This window comes from Microcaecilia unicolor, unplaced genomic scaffold (assembly GCF_901765095.1).
Source record: "Microcaecilia unicolor unplaced genomic scaffold, aMicUni1.1, whole genome shotgun sequence".
Lineage (NCBI taxonomy): Eukaryota > Metazoa > Chordata > Amphibia > Gymnophiona > Siphonopidae > Microcaecilia > Microcaecilia unicolor.
Genome location: NW_021963600.1, coordinates 40,108 through 66,319, shown reverse-complemented (window position 1 = coordinate 66,319; position 26,212 = coordinate 40,108). Strand labels below are relative to the sequence as shown.

The 26,212-nt window shown below is 44.6% G+C and overlaps 1 protein-coding gene across 2 annotated transcripts in view; it reads left to right on the top strand.

Annotated features, from left to right (window-relative positions):
* The first annotated feature begins 16,680 nt into the window (after window positions 1–16,680).
* The window catches only part of LOC115459494 (alcohol dehydrogenase class-3), a 41,829-nt gene continuing 32,297 nt past the window's right edge, over window positions 16,681–26,212 (top strand). Inside the window, exons 1-2 of one of the 2 annotated variants that reach the window (XM_030189298.1) lie at window positions 16,681–16,780; window positions 21,946–22,047. In XM_030189298.1, coding sequence (XP_030045158.1) covers window positions 16,763–16,780; window positions 21,946–22,047 — 120 coding nt within the window. In that variant the 5' untranslated portion in view covers window positions 16,681–16,762. Of the gene's footprint in view, window positions 16,802–21,945; window positions 22,048–26,212 lie in introns of both variants that reach the window. The other variant, XM_030189297.1, reaches the window with a different exon arrangement.

Sequence of the window (26,212 nt, the reverse complement as noted above, 5' to 3'; positions counted from 1 at the left end):
TACCATATCATCTTTTGCTTGTTCTTATGTTGCTCCAGTAAAAGGGCGCATTTTCTCTAAGATAAGTAGGGCTACTGGAGTTTGGCACTACTGGAAAAAAAATTAATAGTAAAGTCAACATTGAAATAGCCCGTTTTCTTTTTTTTATTTACAGCATCCGAACTGTCTTGGTTTTTTAAGAACACAGATGAAGCTGTGGAGAAACCATCTTCTCAACTCCTGCCATGCCATCAACCCTTCGTTCTCCCCCCCCCCCCCCCATCTTTATTCATCCAGTTTATGAAAAGAAAATGTATTCTAATTAGCACTTATATGCACAGTGGTTGAAAGCAAACATTTCTTACAAGCTATGGTGGAAGGAAATTAGCGGGTATGTTATATGTATCACTTTGTTGTGCCATAGCTGTTCAGGCATAAGGACAGGATCTTGCAAACTGCTTTTTGTGTTTACACTACTGCATAGCCCAGTATGATTCCACATTTTATTCCTGTCCAAAGCCACAGAAATTATGTTTCTTTCTACAGCAATCTCCTCTTTCCATTCCACCCTTCTTAGCTGCTTTCCCCCCAAAATTTATTTTTATTTACTTGGATTTTGCTCACACCTTTTCAGTAGTAGCTCAAGGTGAGTTACAAACAGCTGTCCAGTCTAGTTTTCAAACAGAAAGTCAAGGATTATCTTTTGAAGTCTAGGGAAGTCACCATCACACTGCCCCTCTTTGTAACTTCATGTTGGTCATAATGGCCGGCCCAGCTGCCCCATCATATCCCCTTTGACAAGAAGTCTGCATCAGAGGGAACAGGACCAGCAGCTTTTGAGCACAGCCTGTACTGAAAGGCCTACTACCACATTAAGTAGCATTTACAGTTTTGGGCTTAGATGAGGAAGGGAGGGCAGGAGACCCAGCAGGAGAATACTGCTAGAACCGGGGAGGTGGGGTAGGGAATGGGAGATGAGGTGAGATGCTGGACACCTGGGGGTTAGGGAGGGGAAAGGCAGATGCTGGCTACCTGGAGATAAGGAGTAGAAGGGAGATACTAGACTATGAGGGGGTAGAGCCTTGAACTGCCCCTGGGTGGGTGGGGGGAGGGCTGATGGTTCACCTAAGGCATGTGATACCCTTGGGTCAGCCCTGTGGGTAATTTATGTAGTCAAATGCTAAACAGCAAGCACTGTCCTGTACCTTTGTAAAACTGTAGCACACCCCACAAGAGCATCTTCACCTTGTTTCTTAATACAGGTAAACAGCATTACTGTGAATCTCTATACATCTTTTACAAGGAAGTCTTTTTAAAAGTATATAAATGAGTTTGTAACTCACATCCAGAGAATATTTTTAAGACCATAATCTTGTAGTAGTTTCAGTCTTGCCTCCCAACTAACTATAACTGTACAGGGGAAAGCAATACGAGGCTCTTCAGCTCACAACTCCAGCCATTCTGACATTTATGTCCCCGGTTTAACAAGCTGGGTAATCCTAGAATGTCTGAAGGAGGTAGGTTTGAAACTCAGGTCTGGCTTGGAGGTAGTATGGAGGAGTGGTTTGAGCCATTACAGCTTTTACACTGAGCTTAGTGAATCTAAAACAAATTCTTGGGAGACTCATAGCAATAGCGGGAATGACTCCAATTGGTGCACCACAACAACAGAAAGCAGGAAAGGAACCCCTATGGTAAATCCAAAATGCAGGAGGAGTAGGGGATGACCAAATGACTTCCAGCAGGCACATAAAGATTTGTATTTCATCTGTCTGCCTGCCAGAAGTCATTTGGTCATCCCCTACTCCTCCTTCCGGCATCCAATTGGTGCAGAACAGTACTACTACTACTGATCATTTCTATAGCAGTACTAGACGTACACAGTGCTGTACATATTCTATGCAGGTACTTTCTCTGTCCCTGGTGGGCTCACAATCTAAGTTGGGTTGTTGTTTTGTACCTGGGGCAATGGAAGGTTAGGTGACTTGCCCAAGGTCACAAGAAGCTGCAGTGGGAATCGAACCAACTTTGACAAGATCAAACCCTGCTGCATTAACCATTAGGCTACTCCAACAGGAGTCAAACTGTTCCTGTACTAGAGACAAGAGCAACCATGGATATAAACATATATACCAACATCTGATCTGGTGCAAAAGAGAGTCATGATACAACAAAGAATCCTAGAAACATACTGCTCATCCATTCAACTGTATTAGAATAAGGGAATTCGTATCAAAGAACTGAGAGGGGAAAATGATAATATTTTGGCTAATATGAAAAGAAGCAGGTTTAGAAACTCTGCAGAATGCACATATCACACATTCCAGATAAACCTAGTACATAAGTATTTCCACACTGGGACAGACCAAGGGTCCATCAAGCCCAGCATCCTGTTTCCAACAGTGGCCAATCCAAGTCACAAATACCTGGCAAGATCCCGGAAAAACATTTCATGCTGCTTATCCCAGAAAAAAGCAGTGGATTTTCCCCAAGTCAATTTAATAATGGTCTATGGACTTTTCATTTAGGAAACCGCCCAAACCTTTTTTAAAACCCACTAAGCTAACCGTCTTTACCACATTCACTGACTACGAACTGCACCCTTCTTCCAGCTTACAGAATCCAGTCATGTATCAGGCAACCAGTACTATGAATTGCAATGTGAACAGATCACAGTAATAAGAAGGCATTAAGAAAAAATTGAGAACTTTGTTGTACTTATTCCCTGATTTTCTTGCACTCTATAATTAAGATCTGTGATGGTGATCCAGTATCCCTGCTCACTAGTGAAATCACAGATTGTGAGTGGGATTTCTGATCTCAGTGACATTATCCTCCAGATTCTATATAAGGTGCCCAAATTTGGGAGCAGATCCCAGATGCGTGCATAAACTAATTAGTCAAATAGGTGCTAACAATTATTTGATTTAATTGGAGTTGACTGGCACTTAATTGGCAGTAATTGGGAGTTACACATACATCTGTCCTATGCCCTATTCTATATCATGCATGCCTAAATTTCATAGCGTGTAATTCAAAGGGGTTTGTGGCCATGGGAGGGGCATGGAAGGATCAGGGTGTTTCCAGAAATTTGGTGCAAGGATTTACATCAGGTTTCAGGAGCCGTAAGTCCTTGTGTCCAAAGTTGGGCATGGGAATGTATGCTAAGTGCTGTGCTATTAAAGTCACTTAGCGCTAAGCAACCTTTCTAGAATTGGCGCTTAGTGCAGATCTTAACAGCTCCTAACTTTAGGCACCATTTACTGAATCTGGCCCTACAGGGCACATCTACTCAGTGAACCTCAGCTGAAAGATGGTAATTGTAGCACTTACTCATACATGAGAGGGCATAATGAGACATAACTAATCTTGAATTTGAGCTTTATGGAGATTTCAAGGAACTCTTACATAATCAAACACTAACATTGGAAAATGCCCTTCAAAGACATTAAGATTTCTCCATCCAGACACTTTTGAAAATGCTTCATCCCTCAAGTTCATGGTTGTAGCTTTGGGGAAACTTCTATCCCTTAATCTGTGGGTGGGTATAAATCATAAGTACATAAGTACATAAGTAGTGCCATACTGGGAAAGACCAAAGGTCCATCTAGCCCAGCATCCTGTCACCGACAGTGGCCAATCCAGGTCAAGGGCACCTGGCACGCTCCCCAAACGTAAAAACATTCCAGGCAAGTTATACCTAAAAATGCGGAATTTTTCCAAGTCCATTTAATAGCGGTCTATGGACTTGTCCTTTAGGAATCTATCTAACCCCTTTTTAAACTCCGTCAAGCTAACCGCCCGTACCACGTTCTCCGGCAACGAATTCCAGAGTCTAATTACACGTTGGGTGAAGAAAAATTTTCTCCGATTCGTTTTAAATTTACCACACTGTAGCTTCAACTCATGCCCTCTAGTCCTAGTATTTTTGGATAGCGTGAACAGTATTGATACACTTCTAGACAGATAAAAGATCGGGGTAGAAGTTAGATTTAACACCGATAGAAACCCATAATTCTTGTCTCTGCCTGTTGCATGAAATTACTGGTATTTCCCTGTCAAATAGTAGTAGTTCTTCTTTCTCTCTTCTCTTCTTTTGTTGTCTCTTCTAGTCACAATCCTCCCTGACCCAGTCTGACTGTGACTCGGTACTTTTTCATATTCACTATGCGCTATTATGTTTTCTCACATCATTTTCAATTTTTTAACAATTATACACCAAAATAACCTACAAAGAAATTATTAAAGGCATTTACTGTTGACTTGTGTTTTAAATTGCAGGGTATAAGATTAAGGGCCGTGTTTACTAAGGTGCACTAGTGTTTTTAGCGCGTGCTAAGAATTAGTACATGCTAACTAACCATGTAGATACTCATAGGAATATTTTGGGCATCTACATGGTTAGCATGCACTAATGTTCAGCACGCGCTAAAAACGCTAATGTGCATCTAAGTGGCGTAGCTACGTGGGGCCACGGTGGCCTGGGCCCCCATAGATTTGGCCCTGGACCCCCCTGCCGACGACCCTCTTGACCCCCTCCCCCCCGCCACCAACCTTTGCTGGCGGGGGACCCCAACCCCCGCCAGCCGAGGTCCTCTTCTTCCGGCGCGAGGCTTCGTTCTGTTTCTGAGTCTGACGTCCTGCATGAAGTCTGGCTACGCCCCTGGTGCCTCTAGCATGTCTTAGTAAACAGGGCCCTAAGAGTTAATCATCATGCCCTAGATGTTATCTTTTAGTCTTGTGTTGTTTTCATTTTGAACTGTGTTTTTGGCTTTTGTGCACGTCCTTGTGTTGATATTAAAAAGCAATTAATCAAATTAAACCTAAAAGGCGCCGCTACAACTGTATGTTAACACATATTATTTACCACAGGTCCCCATTTTATGAACTGGGACTTATTTACTAATGACACAAGTTAACGGCATTAGCATATGCTAATAAGGTAGCGCACTTTTTCCAAAACTATGCACATTACAATGTGGTTGATTTTGCAATAAAGAGATATTGTACCCTTCAACAGGACGTGTCGACTTCTTCTTTCATCCATTATCAAGCATTTCCATAACGCAGTGTCTTGTGTATGTTTTTAATATGTGCTATGAGAGTAGGGGCCCTGTTTACTAAGCCATGCTGTAGGCACGCTATCATTTTTAGTGTGCGTAAAAGATTACAATTCGCTAACGCTAGAGACGCGCAACTATGGGTGTCTGTAGCTTTAGCGTGTGCTCATTTTTAGTGCGCACTAAAAACACTAGTGCACCTTAGTAAACAGGGCCCTATATTTTAAAACATTTGATATTTCTTGCACATATTTTCACGTAAGATTTCAGACAACTGAGAAATGTTACAAAAATAATCTAATTAAAATTAATTTTCCTAAAGGTCATACTTCCACATAAGTCATTAGATACCTAAATATTGAAATATCATCTGCGGGGGGGGGGGGGGGGGGTTGGAGGGGGTCATGCTGCACAAGCATATTTTAGGTCTGTTAAAGGCATATTAGCTGTACCCTGTGGAGATTTTTTTCTGTGTATAATTTTTTATTTGATTCTGAATTTCACAGAGCTTTTCTTTATTTATTTTAAAAACATATAGAGGGGCATAATCGAACGTGAACGCCAATGTGTAAAAACGTCCATCTCCGGAGACGGCTCCGCAAAGAGGCAGAGCGAACCGTAAAATCGAAACGAGATGGCCGTCCATCTTCGGTTTCGATTATACGGTTTGGCCCGCTGAAATCCCATCATTTGTGTCGACTCTAGAGATAGACGACACAAATGGTGAGATCGCTGGATCTAGAGATGGCCGTCCGCGGTTTTCAGCGATAATCGAAACCGCTGCCGGCCATCTCAAAAACGGACCTAATCCAAGCCATTTGGTCATGGGAGGGGCCAACATTCGTAGTGCACTGGTCCCCCTGAGATGCCTCTATGCCAGCCTCAAATATCATACCTAGCTCCATGACAGCAGTATGCAGGTCCCCAGAGCAATTTTAATTTAGTTGTTGCTGCGCAGGACCCATGCAGAGAGCAAAAATCGGAAGAAAAAAAAAACATGCAAGTGCAGTCAGGGACGTCCAAATTAAACAATAGCAATAATGGGATTTGAACCAGCCACCTTCTGATTACAAGACCTGTGCTCTAACCACTGCACCACTTACTCAACTGCCTAGACCTCCTTCCCTTTCCATTAAGTCCCTCCAAGTTTCTGTCAGCCAATCACAACTCATTTAGCTGACACCGATGTCAGGTAAATGAGCTGTGATTGGCTGACAGACACTTGGAGGGACTTAATGGAAAGGGAAGGAATGTCTAAGCAACTGAATAAGTGGTGCAGTGGTTAGAGCCAGTGGCGTACCTAGGGTAGTTGACACACGGGGCCGGTCATTTTTTAACACCCCCCCCCCCCCCAAATCCAGTACTAGGCATGCCGAGAATACAAAACACTCAGGACCTATAGAGCAATTCTACCATACCATAAGCAGTCATTTCTACGAGTCACACAAGGAAAAGGAAAGCATCTTAAACACTACAGTGAGTACTAGAACATCAATTCACCTATTGTAAAACGAAACCAGACAGAATAGTACAGATCGTAGATCCTGCACAGTCAATGCCAACTGAAAGCCATGTCTTTTTCACAAACACAGATACACCCTAATCCACTATAGAATAAGTAATCATAAACTTTCTATTTAGACAAAAATTAAACTGAACCCCCAATGCCAGACTCTGCATACAATGCAACACCACAGAAACAGAAACTGTCCCCTAGTACTGTGCAAAATATAAAGACAGCAGATGTAAATTTGAAAAAAACTAACAAGTACCAATCACCACTTTACAAATTAACAAATAGAAATAAAACAAATATAGAAAGTAAAATAATACCATTTTATTGCACTAATACATTTAGCTTTCAGAGGCCAAAACCTCCGTCCTCGGGTCAGTACAGTATAGTGCTGTTACAGTATCCTATCCTGACCTGAGGAAGGGGGTTTTGCTCTCCGAAAGTTAGTCAAAATGTATTAAAATTAGTCCAATAAAAAGATTACCTTATTTACATGTTCTATTATAAACATTTAACACATCTACAATACTTTATCCTTAAAGCAAAAAAAAAATAAAAAAATATATTTTATTTACAGTTTGTTGTCTCTGGTTTCTGCTTTCCTCATCTTCTTTTCACCGTCTTCCTTCCATCCAGCATCTGTCTTCACTCTCTCTCTCTCTCTCTCTGCCATCCAGTGTCTGCCCTCTCTGCCGTCCCTTCCATCCACTGCCTGCCCTTTCTCTCTGCCCCTTCAATCCACCATTTGCCCTCCCTCTCCCATCCATCCAGGGTCTGCCCTCCCTCTCGCTCTCCCTTCCATCTAGGATCTGTCCCCTCTCTCTCTCTGCCTTTTTTCAGCCCCCAGTTCCAGCCCCCTTCTCCCCTCTGAACACCCCACCCCAGTCCCCTTCTCCCCTCCCCTTCTCCTGTCTGAGACCCCCACCACAGTCCCCTTCTCCCCTCCCCTTCCCCCGTCTGAGACCCCCACCCCAGTCCCCTTCTCCCCTCTGAACACCCCCACCCCAGTCCCCTTCCCTTCTCCCCTCTGAGATCCCCACCTCAGTCCCCTTCTCCCCTCCCCTGAGACCCCCACCCCAGTCCCCTTCTCCCCTCTGAACACCCCCACCCGAGTCCCTTTCGCCCCTCTCCTTCCCAACCTCAGTCCCGTTAAAACCGGCGAAGCAGCGTCGCAGGCAGCGCCTCGTGCCCTGCTTGTAAAAAAAAAATCAAATCTCCTTCCTTCTCCTCGTCTTGACGTCGACTCGGGCCTTCCAATCAAATTGATTGGAAGGCCCAAGTCGACGTCAAGACGAGGAGGAGAAGGAAGGAGATTTGATTTTTTTTTTTTTACAAGCAGGGCGCAAGGCGCTGCCTGCGGCGCTGCTTCGCCGGTTTTTTTAATGTGCGGCGCCGCGGGAATGGCCACGGGAGGCAGCGGGAGCGGAGCACCCCCCACCCACTGGCACCCGGGGCAGACCGCCCCCACCGCCCCCCCCTTGGTACGCCACTGGTTAGAGCACCAGTCTTGTAATCAGAAGGTGGCTGGTTGGAATCCCCCTATTACTATTGTTTTAATTTGGATGTCCCTGACTGCACTTGCATGTTTTTTTTCTTCCGATTTTTGCTCTCTGTGTCCTGTTTCTAGTGGTGAGCCCTTAGGTTCCCTAAGGCCCCGCGAGGCCTCAGAGGACAGCCGAGCACCCCGAATCTTCACCCGCGGCGGCCGCCGTTCACCAAGGGTTGAGCCCCCAGCTGCAGGCGGCCAGCAGGACTGCTGGAACCGTGGGGTGATGGCTGACCTGGCTGGTAGTCAGTAACGCAGTCTCTAAAGGGTAGCTAGCAAGGGCGGCTAGCACTCCGAAAGGATAAGTAGCACCGTCTCTGAATGATGGCTAGCAAGGGCGGCCAGCAAGTAGCACAGTCTTTGAATGATGGCTAGCAAGGGCGGCCAGCAAATAGCACAGTCTTTGAATGATGGCTAGCAAGGGCGGCCAGCAAATAGCACAGTCTCTGAATGATGGCTAGCAAGGGCGGCCAGCAAATAGCACAGTCTCTGAATGATGGCTAGCAAGGGCGGCTAGCAAGTAGCACAGTCTCTGAATGATGGCTAGCAAGGGCGGCTAGCAAGTAGCACAGTCTCTGAATGATGGCTAGCAAGGGCGGCTAGCAAATAGCACAGTCTCTGAATGATGGCTAGCAAGGGCAGCTAGCAAGTAGCACAGTCTCTGAATGATGGCTAGCAAGGGCGGCTAGCAAATAGCACAGTCTCTGAATGATGGCTAGCAAGGGTGGCTAGCAAGTAGCACAGTCTCTGAATGATGGCTAGCAAGGGCGGCTAGCAAATAGCACAGTCTCTGAATGATGGCTAGCAAGGGCGGCTAGCAAGTAGCACAGTCTCTGAATGATGGCTAGCAAGGGCGGCTAGCAAATAGCACAGTCTCTGAATGATGGCTAGCAAGGGCGGCTAGCAAGGAGCACAGTCTCTGAATGATGGCTAGCAAGGGCGGCTAGCAAGTAGCACAGTCTTTGAATGATGGCTAGCACTCCGAGAGAACCACTGTGCCGGCTTCAGCATACACGAAAACGGAAGCAGTTGAGTTCCCCTGTCCTCCGGTTTAAATGTCGCGCCGTCCTGCCCCCTCCCCGGGAGAGGAACCAACCAACCCGGCCCCAGGAGGCGATGGAGCCTCAGGATTGGCCGGCCCGCCCTCCAGGCGGAGTTTTAGGCCCGCCGCGCCAATCCGGCGTGAGGTGGGTGGAGCCTCCGCGCTGGTCCGCCCCGGGAAGCGTCGACGCCGGCGCCGCCATCTTGGCCGGCGCAACGCTCCGCTTTCCGAGGCCGGCGCTCGCTCCAGCGGATCGCCGGTCTCGGCCCAACCCCCGGCAGCGCCGGCCTCTCCGGAGGTCCATCCCCGCAGCCCCGGGCGCCGCGAGAGCCGCCGCCCATCGCCCCCCACAACAGGAGCGCAGGTAGGACCGGGGAACGGGACACTCTGCATGGGTCCCGCACAGCACCAACTAAACTAAAATTGCTTGGGGGACCTGCATACTGCTGTCATGGAGCTAGGTATGGTATTTGAGGCTGACATAGAGGCTGGAAAAAATATTTAAAGTTTGTTTTTTAGGGTGGGAGGGGGTTAGTGACCACTGGGGGAGACAGGGAAGATCATCCCCGATTCCCTCCAGTGGTCATCTGGTCAGTTTGGGCACTTTTTGGAAGCTTGGTCGTGAAAAAAACAGGACCAACTTTGTGTGGACTAAATGCTTGCCAGGAACGTCTTGCTCCTTTCCATTATCAGGCGCGGAGGTCCATCTGTTAACCACGCCCCAGAACGCCCCTGTCCCGCCTTTGCTACTGTTCGGCCACGCCCCCAAGAATTTCACCCGTCCCCGTGACGGAAAGCAGTTGGGGCCGTCCAAATTCAGCTTTCGATTATACCTGTTTTTGAGACAGACGTCCATCTCCCGATTTGTGTCGGAAGATGGGCGTCCGTCTCTTTCGAAAATAAGCTGGATAGCCTACCTAAGACCTAGATGGGTTCCCAGAAACATACATAATAAAGTTAAAGGTACAAAATATTACATAAAACTACACAAAATTTTCATCAAAAGCAATACATAAACACCACTGTGTATCATCATCCTGTCAAGAATGCCTGCATAAATAAATGTGTTTTGTTCTGTTGCATTCCACCATTCGACCTTAAAGGTCCAGGCAATTTGTTTCACAGCACAGGACCTACCACCAAAATGGCTGCAGGCCCTGGTTTCAGCATATCATATCTGTGCCAGTGTACCAATAGACAACCACACAGATCTCAGGCACCAGCGAGGATGGTACAGAATCAATACCTGAGACAAATACCACAGAATTCCCACATAGACACCCTGTTAAAAAAAAAAAACTGTTATATTTGATAACTGGTGAACAGCTATATGTCATGATCTCCCCAGGAACTGTTTAGACAGTATACACATGTTCAGTTAGTTATAATTGATCCATATTTCAGTTACCTGTTATTGTTTGCTGATTGCCTTATTTAAAAATGCATAGTTCCACTAGTAGCCAATGAAATTGCTTCAGTATTGGCCTTTGTTATTAAAAGCTATGACCGTCACTACTATGCATTGCTACAGTGCTGTACTAGACACAGCACTTTACAGCAACACATCAGAAAGGTTCCTACCCCCTGCTGCTTACAGTCCAGTCAAGACACATGCAGGACAAACAAGAGGTTTTAGGATTCTAGTTTTAAAGAAAAAGGTTAAAACCAACAAAGTTATGACCAGGAGAACCAGAGTATATGATTTAAAGGCAGCCTCGAAAAGGTGGAGTTTTATGCTGGATTCAAAAACGTCAAAGAGGCAAAACCACGCAGCACCTCAGGAGATCTGTTCCATGCATATGATACAGTAAAGTGGCAAGTGCAGCATTGGGGGTTAACAATGAAGAAAAAGACAGATAAGACTGATTTGCCTGATGAACAGAGTTCATGAACAGGGATGTAAGAGGGATAAGAAAGGTAATGTGGCCGTGGCGCTCTAGCGCAAGCATTTGTAGGTGAATATAGAAAGCAATAATTGTATAGGTGAATATAGAAAGCATTAATTGTATAGGAGAATGGATGAGGGACCACTGTAGTGACTTGAAAATAAAAGCTACAGGGTCATAATAACAGAACTGTTCTTGTACTACCGTTTCCCCGAAAGTAAGACATCCCCCCAAAATAAGACCTAGTAGAGGTTTTGCTGCAATTGGTAAATATAAGGCCTCCCCCGAAAGTAAGACCTAGCAAATTTTTGTTTGAAAGCAGGGCTGCCGAGAGCCGGACAAGGCCGCCCCCCCCCCACCCGAGGTCGCCGGGCCCCCCTCCACCCACCCTCCGTCGCTCCCAGAACTAACCTTAAATGCCTCCTTTCACCTTCGCAGCAAGCAGCAGCATAGCAGACCTCTCCTTCCTTCCGTGCCCCGCCCTCGCGGACGTTACGTCAGGCGAGGGCGGGACACGGAAGGAAGGAGTGGCCTGCCCTACTGCTGCTTGCTGTGAAGGTGAAAGGAGGCGTTTAAGGTTAGTTCCGGGAGCAACGGAGGGCGGGTAGGCCAGCCCCGATCCAACCCCGATGTTTCCCCGAAAAATAAGACAGCCCCTGAAAATAAGACCTAGCGCATTTTGGGGGGCAAAAATTAATATAAGACAGTGTCTTATTTTCGGGGAAACACGGTAAGTTCTGAAGCTAACGTGGAAACCCCTTACAATTTACACTCCAGCCCATCCAGATCTATTCAGTCACGATCAGGGCGTAACTATAGAAGTCTGCCCAGCACCAGTTTTGCTTCCCAATTACCGGCGTCGCCACCTAATCTCCACTAAAATTACGTGGATCCATTCCTTCTAAACAGGATTCCTTCATGTTTTTGCCACATGTTTGAATTCCATTACCGCTTTCATCTCCACCACCTCCCACAGGAGGGCATGTCACATATCCACCACTCTCTCTGTGAAAAAATACTTCCTAACATTACTCCTGAGTCTGTCCCCCTTCAACCTCAATTCATGTCCTCTAGTTCTATCACCATCCCATCTCTGAAAAAGGTTTGTTTGTGGATTAACACCTTTCAAATATTTGAGCGTCTGTATCATGTCACCCGTTTCTCTTTTCCTCCAAGGTATACATGTTCAGGTCAACAAGTCTCTCCTCGTAAGGTTTGCAACGCAAATCCCATACCATTTATGTAGCTTTTCTTTGCACCGCTTCCAGTCTTTTTACATCTTTAGCAAGATACGGCCTCCATGGCCAGCAGATAGTACATGTTTATGCTTAAAGCTGTTACAGAGGCTGACCTATCTTTTAGTTGGCACACAGATAATAGGAAGCGCATGTAGTAAATGTAGCCAGTTTTTATTTAAAACTTGGCTGTACTGGGCTCTGACTGGCCTGGAATTTGAAATTACCCAGCAGATGCTGGTTGTTGTTTCGGTTTCAGCCCAGGAGAAGAGAGAGAGCTCTTTGATGAAACCCTGTTTAAAAAAACAAACTGTTATATTTGATAACTGGTGAACAGCTATATGTCATGATCTCCCCAGGAACTGTTTAGACAGTATACACATGTTCAGTTAGTGTTATAATTGATCCATATTTCAGTTACCTGTTATTGTTTGCTGATTGCACATTTTTTTTCTGTTCCACTGTTCAATATTTTTAAGAGAATGAACATAATTGTTTGCTTGCTCTGCTTGTCTGGACTGATAATCCTGGTGGTTTGTGTGTTGGGTCTATGAGTGTTTTCTGGGAACTATGGGACCACTAGGAGTGTGGCTCCAGTAACCAAACATAACTGTTTGCTCTGCCTGACTGGACTGAAAGAATCCTAGTGGTTTGTGTGTTGAGTCTGTGTTTTCTGGGAACTGTGAGATCACTGGGAGTGTAGCTCCAGTAAACTAGAAATCACTGGGGACAATTTGAGAGCGGGAGACTCACCCAGAGGTGGTTGTGACCCAGTCGATGGGCGGAGAGCAGCAGGTGCAGGCTGACCTGAGCTGGGGATAGACCCTCTCAAGTGGCTGTGGGATAACCACAGGCAGTTGACTAGGCATTTCGTGACAAAGTCTGAATTACAGGAATGACAATTTGACATATGTGCTGCAAGGGGGCTGCACTTCTGCACCCAATGACCCCTGTTGGACCATTGTGCAATCCTGTCCCTTGTCCCTGGGGAGGGGAAAACACTTCAGCCCTAGGGGCTGAAATAAGAAAGACAATCAGACTTAGATATAGGCGCAACCAGTAAAAATCTTTATTCGTATCTCACTAAGCCAATACAAAATAACTGTTCGCTCTAGAGCAGGTTGTCACCCAGTAGCCAGATGCACAGACTGAATAACAACACTGCTCAGCAAAAACTCTCTTAGCCATCACATATATACTGTTGTTTCATTTCTCCCAAATCATGTGATTTCTCCTAAACTAACTAACTCGGGTATACATATAAAGTATCACATACCATGTAAAATGAGTTTATTTTGTTGGGCAGACTGGATGGACCATTCAGGTCTTTATCTGCCATCATTTACTAGGTTATGGGCATATATGGATCTTCCTGTAATATTCTGTTATTTTTTATATGTATACATATATGACAATTTCCTACATTGTATCATCCGCTCCTCTTGTGTGCACATGCACACTTTGTGGCAATTGGCTAACTGCTTATCAGTACAGCGTGCAAATACCCATGTAAGCAAATTCTATATAATAAAAAGCACCTCCAACATTCTGAAGCTGACTCTGTGGAACTGTGGCAGTGTAGGGTTCGTAAGTCTGTAGTTCAGCGTTTCATTGGCTCTCACTGTCCCCGCCCTCACGTCGAGGAAACGGAATGCTGCATAGTTGCCAAGCAAACAAACGTGACGTCACAGGAACGAAGAACCAATCAGACAGAACGGAACTTGGAGGAGGAAAGTGAAGTGGATTGAATCTCTAACAATCAATCATATACAGGGAGGTACAAACATCAGTGGAAGCAAGTGCACAGAACGGAAGGGAAGACAAACATTTAATCACTTTGTCACTCACACACATACATCACACACACACACTCAATCACTCTGTGTATCTCTCTCTTACACTGTCTGTAAAACACACTGTCACTCTCAGTCTCTCACATGGGCAACTGTATGTTGCATTCTCACGAGTAAGGAGCTCTTCTGATGTGATTGTTAAACTGATTGAAGGGCCTGAACAAGGAAAACTTTGACCACATTGTAACAAAGTTTACACAAAAAATATTGTATATAAAGAAATCTTACACATGTAAACAACAATTATATTCAGAATACAATCGTGGAAACATTAATGGCAGGAACTCATTACATTGCTAGCGCCCGTTTCATTGTGTTAAGAAACGGATCTTTTTTTACTAGTAATAAATATTATAAGACACCTGGTATCCTTCCTCTCTGAACACATATTTCCGTTGGAACATCTTGGGGTCAACTAGGTCCTCAGTCTCTCATCATCACCAAGGTTATATCCAATTATATATCTGCCATATATGGACTGCATAACCTCAGTTCCTTCCAAATGTCACCTTGACATGTAACATGTACTCTCCATTTCCTAAGAAAGCACTGTAACTTACATGTAGCTGCACGAATAAATGAAAAATATGCTGAAGACAGCAAACTAGGAAAGCTGAGTGCTAGCAGAGCCATATTACAGGTCTAGTACCATATTACAGATGTAGTATAGGAAGGAATTTACACCACCAATGATGTAGGTAAGCCCGGTGGCTTATTTTCACCATTGGGGGTGCGGTGGGGACTCTAGGCTTTTTGTTTTTTTTAAAGAACAAAGTTATGCAGCTGCAGACCCAATATTAAGGCTGTTTAGCTATGCAGGTGCTGACTCCAATAAGGCTGCTTAGCTATGCAAGTGTGGCATAACCTGGGCCTCCTCCCCAGTGCTGCCCCTGACTTGCTCACTTTTTGTTTGAGCGGTCTCAGGGGATATTCAGTGGCACTGTCCGGTTAAGTGCCAATGAAAACCCCAGGTAAAAAGAGGAAGGAAGCTATTTAAGTGGGCAGGAGAGGCTCTTGCCCACTTAAAATCACTCTGAATATCAGCCTCAATATTCACGGCATGACTATTTCCAGTACTTTAAAAAGGTACCTAGCAAGAATAGTAAACTTTTTATTTAACACAGCTAAAACATTAGTCATGTAAATACATGTTTGTGCTCTTGAATCACTGTTTAGAGTAAGTATACGCCACACATAATCCTTCCTGCATCTTTTCTCAAATTTTCACTATCCTCTTACTACAGTGGTTGCCATGTATAATACTACTCAACTACTGTTTGACTGAAAGAGATTTTTACACAAATATAATAGGTATTCCACCTTAGATGATACAAGAGTATTTTTAAGGAAACACCCCCTCCCCACCCTCTGCTTTATTTTGATATCAAAGATGGATTCTTGTCTGCAGGCTGTAGTCATTTTATTGGATTAGCACTGACAAACCAAAACAGGAGGAGAAATAGACAAAAACTCAGTTGAAAGGATAGATAGATCATTACAGGCAGCTCTTATTTCATTCTCCAAACGTTCATCATTTCCGCAGACTCAAACCTTCAGTAATACTGTATTACTGTAACTTAAATCAACAAAACAAAAAGCAGTCCAAATGCAAGCAGAATAAGACAAGTTTACTTTTCGACATCCTTGGGCTTAGATTTGACAGTGCGGGAGGGAGGACATCCACTCTTTAGGAATGCCACTAGTGCGGGCGGGAGGATGGGAATCCACTCTCTAGGTATACCACTAGATCTCTGTATTACAGGAGCGCAGGTGTACGGCAAGGAAAACTTGACTTGGTGAGGAAATGAGCACGGATTGTCTTTCTTCTATGTTTGTCCAGCGCTGCGTACGCTTTGTAGCGCTATATAAATGCTAAATAGTAGTAATAGGAAACGGCGGATATGACCACCTAAACTGGTTGGTTCTGAACAGATTTTTTTTTTTTTTTTTAGCGCAAGGGCGAATGACCTGATCAGATAAAAAGCCCAGAAGTTATTAGCGCTTCGGATTCCACAACTGCCGGACACAAATTCACCTGAAGGCACACGGTAACAGTACTTGTTCGTGAGCGGTCCTGCAGAGCTACACATAACATGGCTGCTGGGACGGTGTAAAAGCCACATCTGTTTACACCGTCCCCACGGCTGCTAGTTGCTCATTCAGACAGTGATCGTTTCCGCCTCCGCCGGCGGCCCTCCTGCGTTAAGATAACTCGCCTGCTACAACGAGAGAAGCTATTGGAGCCCCTAGGACGAAGGCGTGGAAATGGAATACAACGAGAAAAGGTATTGGAGCCCCAGCCGGAATTGCTTCGTTGAATAGCAAATAATACCACCCCGACACAAGTCACACAACACCGCACATAGGCAAAAAAGTAATCCAAAAAACAGCCGCTACTCGAAATTTCCCGAAACCAACTGAACCCCACCCCCCCTCCAAAAAAAAAAAAAAAAAAACCAGCCCAATTGGGAGGAAAACCCCCCGGTACTACTCTCTTGCCCGCCCAGCCCGGCGAGTTCTTTCTTCCCTCCCCTCTGGGTGGTGTCTTTTTAGTGTCCGTCTTTGACCTGCGCCTGCCCCGCCCCTCACTCACAGCGAGTGCAACTCAGTCAGTAGTTGTGTGTGTGTGGCTGACGAGCACAGGCAAGATGGAGACAGCGGGGAAAGTAAGAATGGGGTTGAAGGAGGTGTTTAAACGCAACGTGTTTCTCGCTTGTGTATATGGAACGCAAGCTTGGGCGCAGACTCAGCCTCCCCCTGTTATGCTGCCCGCGTGCGGGAAGCTCAAGGCACCCCAGGGTTCGTGCGCTGTGCTGGCACCATGCAAGCGAACAACGCATCGAATTCATTCCCGAGCCAACCTCTCTGTCATTCTTGTCTTGTTCTGCTCCCTTCCAACAACAAAAAAAAAAAAAACTAGCTACGTCACGCGGTCATATAACGTGCTTGGGAGAGTTTCCATCTGTTTGCGGTGCACTTTGCAGGGAGAGTATGGTACTAGTGGTCACCGTATGGGTTCGCAGCAAGCCCCCGGGCTGCTGCTTGTTTTAGTGTCGTTTGCGCACTTGACTTGGATCCGTGTGAAACACTTTCTCCTCTCTTGCTACTACTTATTTTTCCGCTCTAGTGAAAATATCCCTATCCCTTGCTTCTTTGCATTTGGAATTTGCCTCATGATGTTGCGGGGTCAGAAACTAAAAAGTTTAGAAAAGGATTAGATTACTTTATAGTTGGATCGGTTTCAGGCTGATCTGGCCCTCGGTTGAATGCACCCCAAACTTGCTAGAAAATGGAAGGGTTTAGTATTCGGGGACTGATGCTCAAAAGCTTGCGGTAGACAGTGCTACTTCTTCCAAATGTGCATGGCTTTTACCACGAGCATAATACTGGAAGGCACAAAGCAAATTATATTTATTTAGCTTCTTGCTCACACCTTTTTCAGTAGTAGCTTAAGGTGAGTTACATTCAGGTACACTGGGTATTTTCGTGTCTCCAGAGATTAACTCGCAAGTTTTGTACCTGAAGCAATGGAAGGTTAAGTGACTTTCCCATGATCACAAGAAGTAGCAGCAGTGGGATTTGAATTTTGAACCAGATGCCAAGAACGGGTGCTCTAACTACTAGGCCACTCCTCCATTCTAGAATGTCCATTATATGTGAAGAAAAGTTGCAGCTAATGGGAGGGAAGAACATGCCTGGCACATGCACACAAAGGTTTTACAGTAAGCGCAGCTGTTGTGTAACATTTCGGACATGTGCACATCGGGGCTTGTTCTTTTGCATCTAAATTATGAGCCTCATCAAAAATTTCTTGCATATGGAATTTTTAGAAGTATCATATTAGGTGCTGCAGAACAGGCGCAGGCTTCAGGATGTGTGCTTTTATTTTCGGTTTTGTTTGAACATGCATGCACGCTTGTTACTTCATATTTGCCTTTAAAACTTATAGAACCTTCCTTCTGCTTGTAAAAGAAGATAAAACTGGTAGTTAATATGTGAATAATTGACAAATCCTCTCCTCAAAACCTGCACTGCCCCGCACTTGGCGGAAAAACTGTTGTTGCATGTACGTCAAAAGGTCTGAGTATTGAGCAAAATACTCTGCCTTGCATGGGAAAGCTTGTTAACCGTGCATTTTAATAGAGTGGGTGGCCATGGCTTAGCATACTCAAGCCATCTTTACGTTCTGCACTCAATAATGTATACTTACCAAGCAGTAGCAGCTTATGCTCATAGTAACATAGTAGATGACGGCAGAAAAAGACCTGCACGGTCCATCTAGTCTGCCCACGATAAACTCATATGTGTTTACCTTACCTTGATTTGTACCTGTCTTTTTCAGGGCACAGACCGTATAAGTCTGTGCAGCAGTATTTCCCGCCTCTCAACCACCAGTCCCGCCTCCCATCACCGGCTCCGGCACAGACCCCGTATAAGTCTGCCCTCCCCCATCCTAGCCTCTCAACCACCAACCCCTCTTCCCCCCGCCAGCATCTGCCCCTGACTGAGGCAGAATGGATTGAAGAGTTGCAGTTCCAGGAGAAGGGGAGGAGGGTTCGCATCTGTTCTTGTTTTGAACTTTCATCCCAAAGCATTGTAACATTTGTAGACACTGATTCTGCTCATTGAACTCAGTGTTGTGGGTCCCATAATCCACCAGGATGGGGATGTTTGCAATTCAGGACTGGCTGAAATCTCCCTCTTGGAAATGGGCAGGGCCACCGAGAGACAGAGCCAGGCTGCAGCCTCCGCCCCACCCCCTCCCAACTCGTGCCACTGCTACCTCTGCCTTCCATCCCCCTTACCTTCCTGCATCTGCGTCTTCCTCAGTCTGTCACTCTCCTGCTCCTGTATGCCGGGACCCGGGTTATCGCGTTAAATCACACGGGAGCAGGAGAGAGACAGACCAAGGGAACAGAACCTCCGGAAGCCTTGCCGGCGCCTCTTGCTCCCTCCCCCTCGGCAGCCCTGGAACTGGGTGACTTGATGGCTCGGAACGGGATTACTGGCAGCCTTTATCCTGTAACATGAATGTTCTTATAGCTCACAACAGACTATTCCCCCCCCCCCCCCCCATCCTGTTATAAGTAAATCATAAAAGTGATTGAGTAGGGACACTATATGGGCAACAGTTAAAGATGCTTGTTGAGGTGGCCTTTGTTCTTTATACTAAGGTGTTTATGTCTCTCTTTTTGTGTCTGTTCAGAGTAACTTTATTGTTGGTGAGCTAACACGTATTCTGTTTGGTGTACAAGGTAACTTTACTGCAAGATAGAGCTGTGAAAATCCAAGGTGTTTATCACAGTGGTACATAGTAATCAGTTATGATGCTGAATAAAGGATACAGATTGGATGTGAACTGTTGATATTGTACTTTATGAAAGTAGTGGCTGGCAAGTAACTTAGCGGTAGTGTGCTGTATTTCTTACTTTACCTGACCCTGTCTCAATTTGTATGTTTAGTTCTCTAATTTATGTTCTATAACACAATATTAATTGAGATACTGTATGATACATAAAATGACGCATGACCACCTGAACTTCCGGAAATCACTAAAAACTAACCTATTCAAAAAGGCATACCCTGCCGATCCAACCTAAATGCCTGATCTCTGCGACACAACAAAACTAAAGTACATAATGGACATAACTCAGCTCTTCCGCTGTATGTTTCCCTAAATGTGACTGTGCCACATGAACTTTATCCTACCACAACATCACTTTGTATTCTCACCGGAGCCAGCAAACGCCCTCTGGTACTGTGTAAGCCACATTGAGCCTACAAATATGTGGGATACAAATGTAACAAAAATAAAATATTTTCATAGCATATAACATCCTTGTTGTTCACCCCAGTAAAAAAGTAACTGTAGCAACATATAAAATGCTGAAACTGTGTATAGAAACGGAGAAAAATGTAGGCAGATAAAGACTATATGGCCTATTCAGTCTGCCCATCTATGCCATCTACTCTTTCTATCACTTAGAAATCCTGTGTACTTGGATTCAGATACTATTTTCATCTTCACCACCCTTTCTGTGAAGTATTTCCTTGGATTACGTCTATTGCCTTTCACGTTCATCCTATGCCCCCTCGTTCCAGAGCTTCCTTTCAATTGAAGAGACCTGACTCCTGTGCATTTCTAATCTATTCTAATCGGTTTCTTCTATACTGCTAATTTCCCACAGGATCTGAATCGGTTTGCAATAAAATACACGTACAATACAGTCACAGGCACATTATAGCAATTATAATCACAGGCAAAATTAAAGCAGTTACAATTATACAGTATGCACACCTATTTATAACTGCCTTACAGGTACTCAGGGTTGTACAGGAGCTTATTTATATATGCTACATAGGTATTTAAATGTCTCTATCATATCTCCTCTCTCCTGCCTTTCTTCCAAAGTGTTCATATCAAGTAGGGCTGCAGTTTGATTAAAAATTTTAATCACGAGACATAGCCAGCAGTCCCATGGGGGGGGGGGCACACATTCCCCCTCCATTAGGTATCATACCTTTGCTGGTGAGGATGCTGAAGCCCCACCAGTTGAAGAAATCCACTGCCAAAGCGGCCCCCTTCTCCTTGTACTGTCTCAGGATTGAGGAAGTCAGCGGGGTGCCTCCAGCCGCTACTCCCTGAGCATGCTCAGTTCATGCACAAACTTGGAGTGTGCTGGAGGCATGTCACTGATTTCCTTGCTCTGAGTCAGCACGAGGAGGAAGGAGGTGTCAAGCAGTGGATTTCTTTGGCTGGCTGGCTGGCTCTCTTCTCCCTCCACTGCCCTCTCACAGGTCCATTATTTCTCTCTTCCCTTTCTCCCAACTCCACCTCCCCCCCAACAGTTCTCTTTTTCTTCCTTCATCCTCTCCATCTTTCCCTCCACCCCAGGTCCATTGTCTTTCTCTCTCCCTCTGAGCCCAACGTATCTCCTTCCACTGCCCTCCCTCCATCCTTTTGTCCCTCAGTTTGGCATCTCTCCCTATTTCTCCCATTGAAGTAGCCATTGAAGATAGTGACGAGCCCCCCCCCCCCAACCTGAACAAGTGGTCAGGAAGTAGAGAAAAGTAACCAAGCAGGAGGCAGTTTATTAAGTATACAACCCCACCAGGTTTAAGCCATGTTTCAGCGAGACCCAAAGTCAATATGATGATCTAAAATTAATTTGTATATAAACCATCAGAAATCTAGAATTAAGGAAAGCCATATGGAAGCTACACGGTGCCCCAGCTTGAGTGAGCACGGAAATGGGAGTCCCCTGACAAGAAGCAGTAGTGTTAGAACAAGTCACAAGCTGCAGTACTAGGGTTATCTACCAGCCCAGCAATGTCAGGAGTGCTTGAGATAATTGCCTGCCCTATAGCACCAGAATAGGACTAGTGAGCATAATCTCAAAGTGAGGAAAGCAAGAAGAAGAAAACAGAAAAAGATAAGCAAACCACCAAAGATCTTGCCCCCAGAATCTCACTCCAAGGAGCTATCCACAGAGCATGATCTGCTCTTTATGTGTATGCTCCTTCACAGTAGGTGTGGTCTGAGATGGAGTTGATTTTTTTTTTTTGCCCGGCTCGGTGGGAGCAAATCATAGCATCTCTGGTTTACAATAGGTGTTGTCAGGGGTGGAGGGAGTGCAGCAGTTGGGTAAGCAGCAAAACATCAGTGAAAGAAATATGTAATAGAATGAAGCATATTTTGAAAGAAGACCAAAAGGTTAAGCAATTTCTCCAAAACATGTTCAGCTAATGTCTTGTATTTTAAGTAACATTGCTGGCTGAATTAGTACATCCATCTCTCCTTCTATTTCTTCCTCCCCTCCACCCCCAATAGGTTATTAAGTGCAAGGCAGCTGTTGCCTGGGAAGCTGGGAAGCCGCTCTCTATTGAGGAGGTAGAGGTTGCACCACCACAAGCTCATGAAGTCCGCATTAAGGTAGGTTGTGGCATGCCATACATTCACAGGGTTTTCTTTGTGTTGTGGCAGTGTGCTCAGTGCCACTTGCTAACAGAAACACATAATGAACTGATATAGTAGTAATACTGATGGTCTATGTACACTGGTGTATGCCTAAACACTTATTTCTGGTTAAATATGGACCCAATAACTTCCATCCGTGATTCTAGCAGGAAACAGCAGCTGTCTGCTGACCTGAATTCTCCACTCTGCTTGCCCTTGGGATATTTCCTTGGTTAGAAGTCATCCTTTGTTTGAGTCAATGTATATAATCTAATCAGAGGACTTCTAGACGGCTAAATCCCAAAATTGGCTCAAAGCGGTTTACATAAAATGATTAGAATGAAAAATAACAGCAAAACGTTATGACAAATATATCTGAAACAAGTAAGTTTTTAAGTTCTTACACAAGGGCATATAAATAGACAGTAATTTGATTGAAGTCGGTAAAGAATTCCATATTTTAGTAGCCTGATAGGCAGATGACTGTTAAACTATTTTTTTTGTAACATACTCTTTTAAATGTGGGGAAATTTAGAACTTGGCAGTTCCTTAAGCTGATAATTCCCTTTGCATAGTGTAAGGAAACCAGAGACTGTCCCATTTAAAGCTTTGTAAACAAGGCAAGCTAATTTAGTTGTCTTTTACAAAGCTGCACTAGCGATTCCCGCGTGGCAAATGAGGAAGCCCATAGGAATTGAATGGGCTTCCTCTCATTTGCTGCACCGAGAATTGATAGCTTGGCTTTGTAAAAGAGGCCCTTACAATCTATTCTTGCCCTAACAGGTAATCAGTGAAGTTCTTTCAACAATGGTGAAGCATGATCAAATTTTTTCTCTTTGAAATTCAGAGTTGAAGTTTCTTCAAAGTAGTAGTGCTGGGAGCACCAGCTCCCCACTATGTCCATTCCTTGCGAGTCCCGTTAGGGGGATTCAACTTCCTCCGCTCCTATATTTATCAGTACTCTGATATTGCAAGCCCCCTGTATAGGCTCCTGAAAAAGAAAAGTCACTGGGAATGGACTGAAGAGCATGAGAGAGCACTGTCTAGATTGAAAACTGCTGCAGCACAGGCTCCAGCACTAATATATCCAGACCCTGCTAAAAGCTTTACCATCAAGTTAGCCACACCTGAGACTGCTTTAGCTGCGGTCCTTCTCCAGCGTAATCAACAGGGAAAACTTTGCCCTGTGGCATATGAATCACGTAAACTGACTGATGTAGAGAGCAGGTACACTGAATGTGAAAGAGAATGTCTAGCTGCTGTTTGGGCAGTTCAGACATTCCAGCATCTCTGTGGAGAGGCCCAAATCTCTCTTTGCTCAGGTCACACTCCTCTCAAGTATATCATTTCAGGTGCCCTTACTGGCTCACACATTTCAAACACAAGACTAGCACAATGGACCCTAGTTTTAATGAACAAAAGGGTTCAATTTGAAATCCAGAAAAGTCCAAGCCTTTTAGCCCATGTACTGATTGAAACTGGGTCCAATCACTCTTGCCCTTATCAAGAGAATCAGCAATCTCCCCTGCAATGTCCCTTAGCGCCCCCTGTAGAAGAGGCTAAGACTTTAGTACCACCTAGAAACATTTGGTTTACGGATGGGTCCTCCTTTTGGGACAAAGGTATATGATATAGTCAGTACGCAGCCCTCAGCATAGACCAGGAAGTCCTAAAAGGTAAATCTGATAGTCATTCCTCAGCTCAGAGCGCGGAAGTATTAGCTGCCCAGGCTGTATTAACTCACACATGTCCACATATAGACACTAATATATCTCATGAGTGCCTCATAACGCATCCTTTAATGATATACAGCGACAGTGATTATGTAGTATGAGCCTGTTTAGGGTGGCTGAGTCAGTGGTCTCGCAATGGTTTCTGCACTGCTGATGGTAAGCCCTTGCAGCAAGGACAATTGTGGAAATGGATTGGGAATTGGTTACAGTGTCATCCAGGTAAATTAATGATACGTCATGTTAAAGCACACCAGGACCCCCACCATTCCCTGGAAGCCTCTTTTAACCATCAGGTAGATGTGTTAGCTTCTCAGATTTCTGCTGTCACTAGATCTGGTAAAGATACTTCTGAGCATATACCAGATCAAATATTTAGACAAGAGCTGATCTGTTTAGCCCACTCATATCTGCATGAGGGAGTAGAAGGAACCCTCAGTCGCCTTAAAGCCATGGCATCATGGCCAGGAATGAGAAAGGAAGTGGAAGATTGGGTAGGCGGCTGTCTACAATGTGCACAAGTTAAAGCAGGACAGACCAAACCAACACCACTTTTACATCAGAGAAGGGTAGGACCCTGGCACCGGTTACAAATTGATTTCATAGACAATTTACCAGTGACCAGAGAGGGATACAAATACCTTCTAGTTATTGTTGATGCTTTTAGTGGCTGGGTGGAAGCATTTCCTTGTACTACTACTACTATTTAGCATTTCTATAGCACTACAAGGCGTACGCAGCGCTGCACAAACATAGAAGAAAGACAGCCCCTAAAAATCATACTGCACAAACCGCTGCTAATAAACTGTTCTCTGAGGTAATTTGCAGGTTTGGCACTCCTCAAATCATCGACTCAGATCGTGGACCAGCATTTGTGGGTGAGATTTTCACAGTCCTATTACAAGCCCTAAATATAAAACACAAGCTTCATGTTCCATATCACCCACAGAGTTCTGGACAGGTAGAGAGAATGAACAGGACCATAAAAGAGGCCCTCAGAAAGGTTGTAAATTCAACAGGCAAAGATTGGGCTCAGAAATTGCCTTTGATATTAGCATCCATACGCAGTACATCCCGCCTGAATTCACATGTAACCCCTTATCAGATACTATTTGGACACACTATGCCACTCCTAATTTCTAGTGACTATATCAATCAGGATCCAAATGATGATGAGACAGACCCTACTTTTGTACACTATGAGGCATATTTTCAAAGCACTTAGCCTTCCAAAGTTCCATAGGTTTCTATGGAACTTTGGAAGGCTAAGTGCTTTGAAAATATGCCTCTATATCAAACAACTAGTAGAGGATAAAACCACTCTACAAGCCAGAGTCACTCAAGCTCTTGAGAAAGCAGCTCAATCTAAAAGTCTACATTCTGCTATCAGCCCCCTCTTTGAAGTAGGTTCTCAGATAATGTACCATAACCTCTTTAAGGGAAAGCGGGACCATGCCCTCTCTGCAGGTTGGAATGGCCCTTATGCAGTATCCAACCGTATATCCCCAGTGGTATATCAGATCAGCTTTCCACAGGGAAAGACAAAATGGGTACACATCTCAGCTAAAGAAGTGCACCTGATTGTTTTTCCAAGTAGCCTCTAGGTGTCCCGAGCGCTCAAGTGGGCTTCTATTGTGACTGAAATTGTAAAATATATTATACAGTAAAGAATAATTCTTAATAAGTGACGTATTCCAAGATTCATAGTGACGTGACATAGTAGATGACAGCAGGAAAAGACCTGCATGGTCCATCCAGTCTGTTCACTGTCCACTATCAAAAGATTCACTTCTCCCAATATACACACCAATGTAAATAGTCCAACATCTTTGCTACTGTTCTTGTGAAATTATGCTACTGTATTAGGTTAGAGTTAAGAGTTTTGGGTTTTTTTTGCTTTTATCGTTTATCTTATGGTTCTTTGTTCCGATATATTATAAATTGTCACTCGGAACCAAGAGAGGGAATGTAATGGTATCAGTTTAAATTATCAGGATATTATTGATTATGCTGAATCAGATATAAAAATGCAGCTTTTAAAAGACATTGAAACTGCTACAGAGAAACTGGCTTTCATTTCAAGTCCCTCTTCCCCCCCCCCCCCTTTCCTGGGAACTTCTGATAACAGGGCTAGTCAATTACAAACACTCAACAGAGATAAAAGGTACTGGGATATAGCTTCCTTCTCCCACCTAACAAGGACTCATAACAAAAGCTGACTGGAAGGCTCATCAAGACTTCTGCAGAACTGCAGTCAGAGGGTCTGGGAAGGTGTAACTCCAGCTATTGACTCAGAATGAAAGAATAAACAGGAAGCCATAAACCACTTGCCACAGAGGACTCGGTGCTCCCCCTTCCTCCCCCTTTAACAAAAGACTATTCTCAAGTAAGAGACTGCTTCAAAGTTTTAA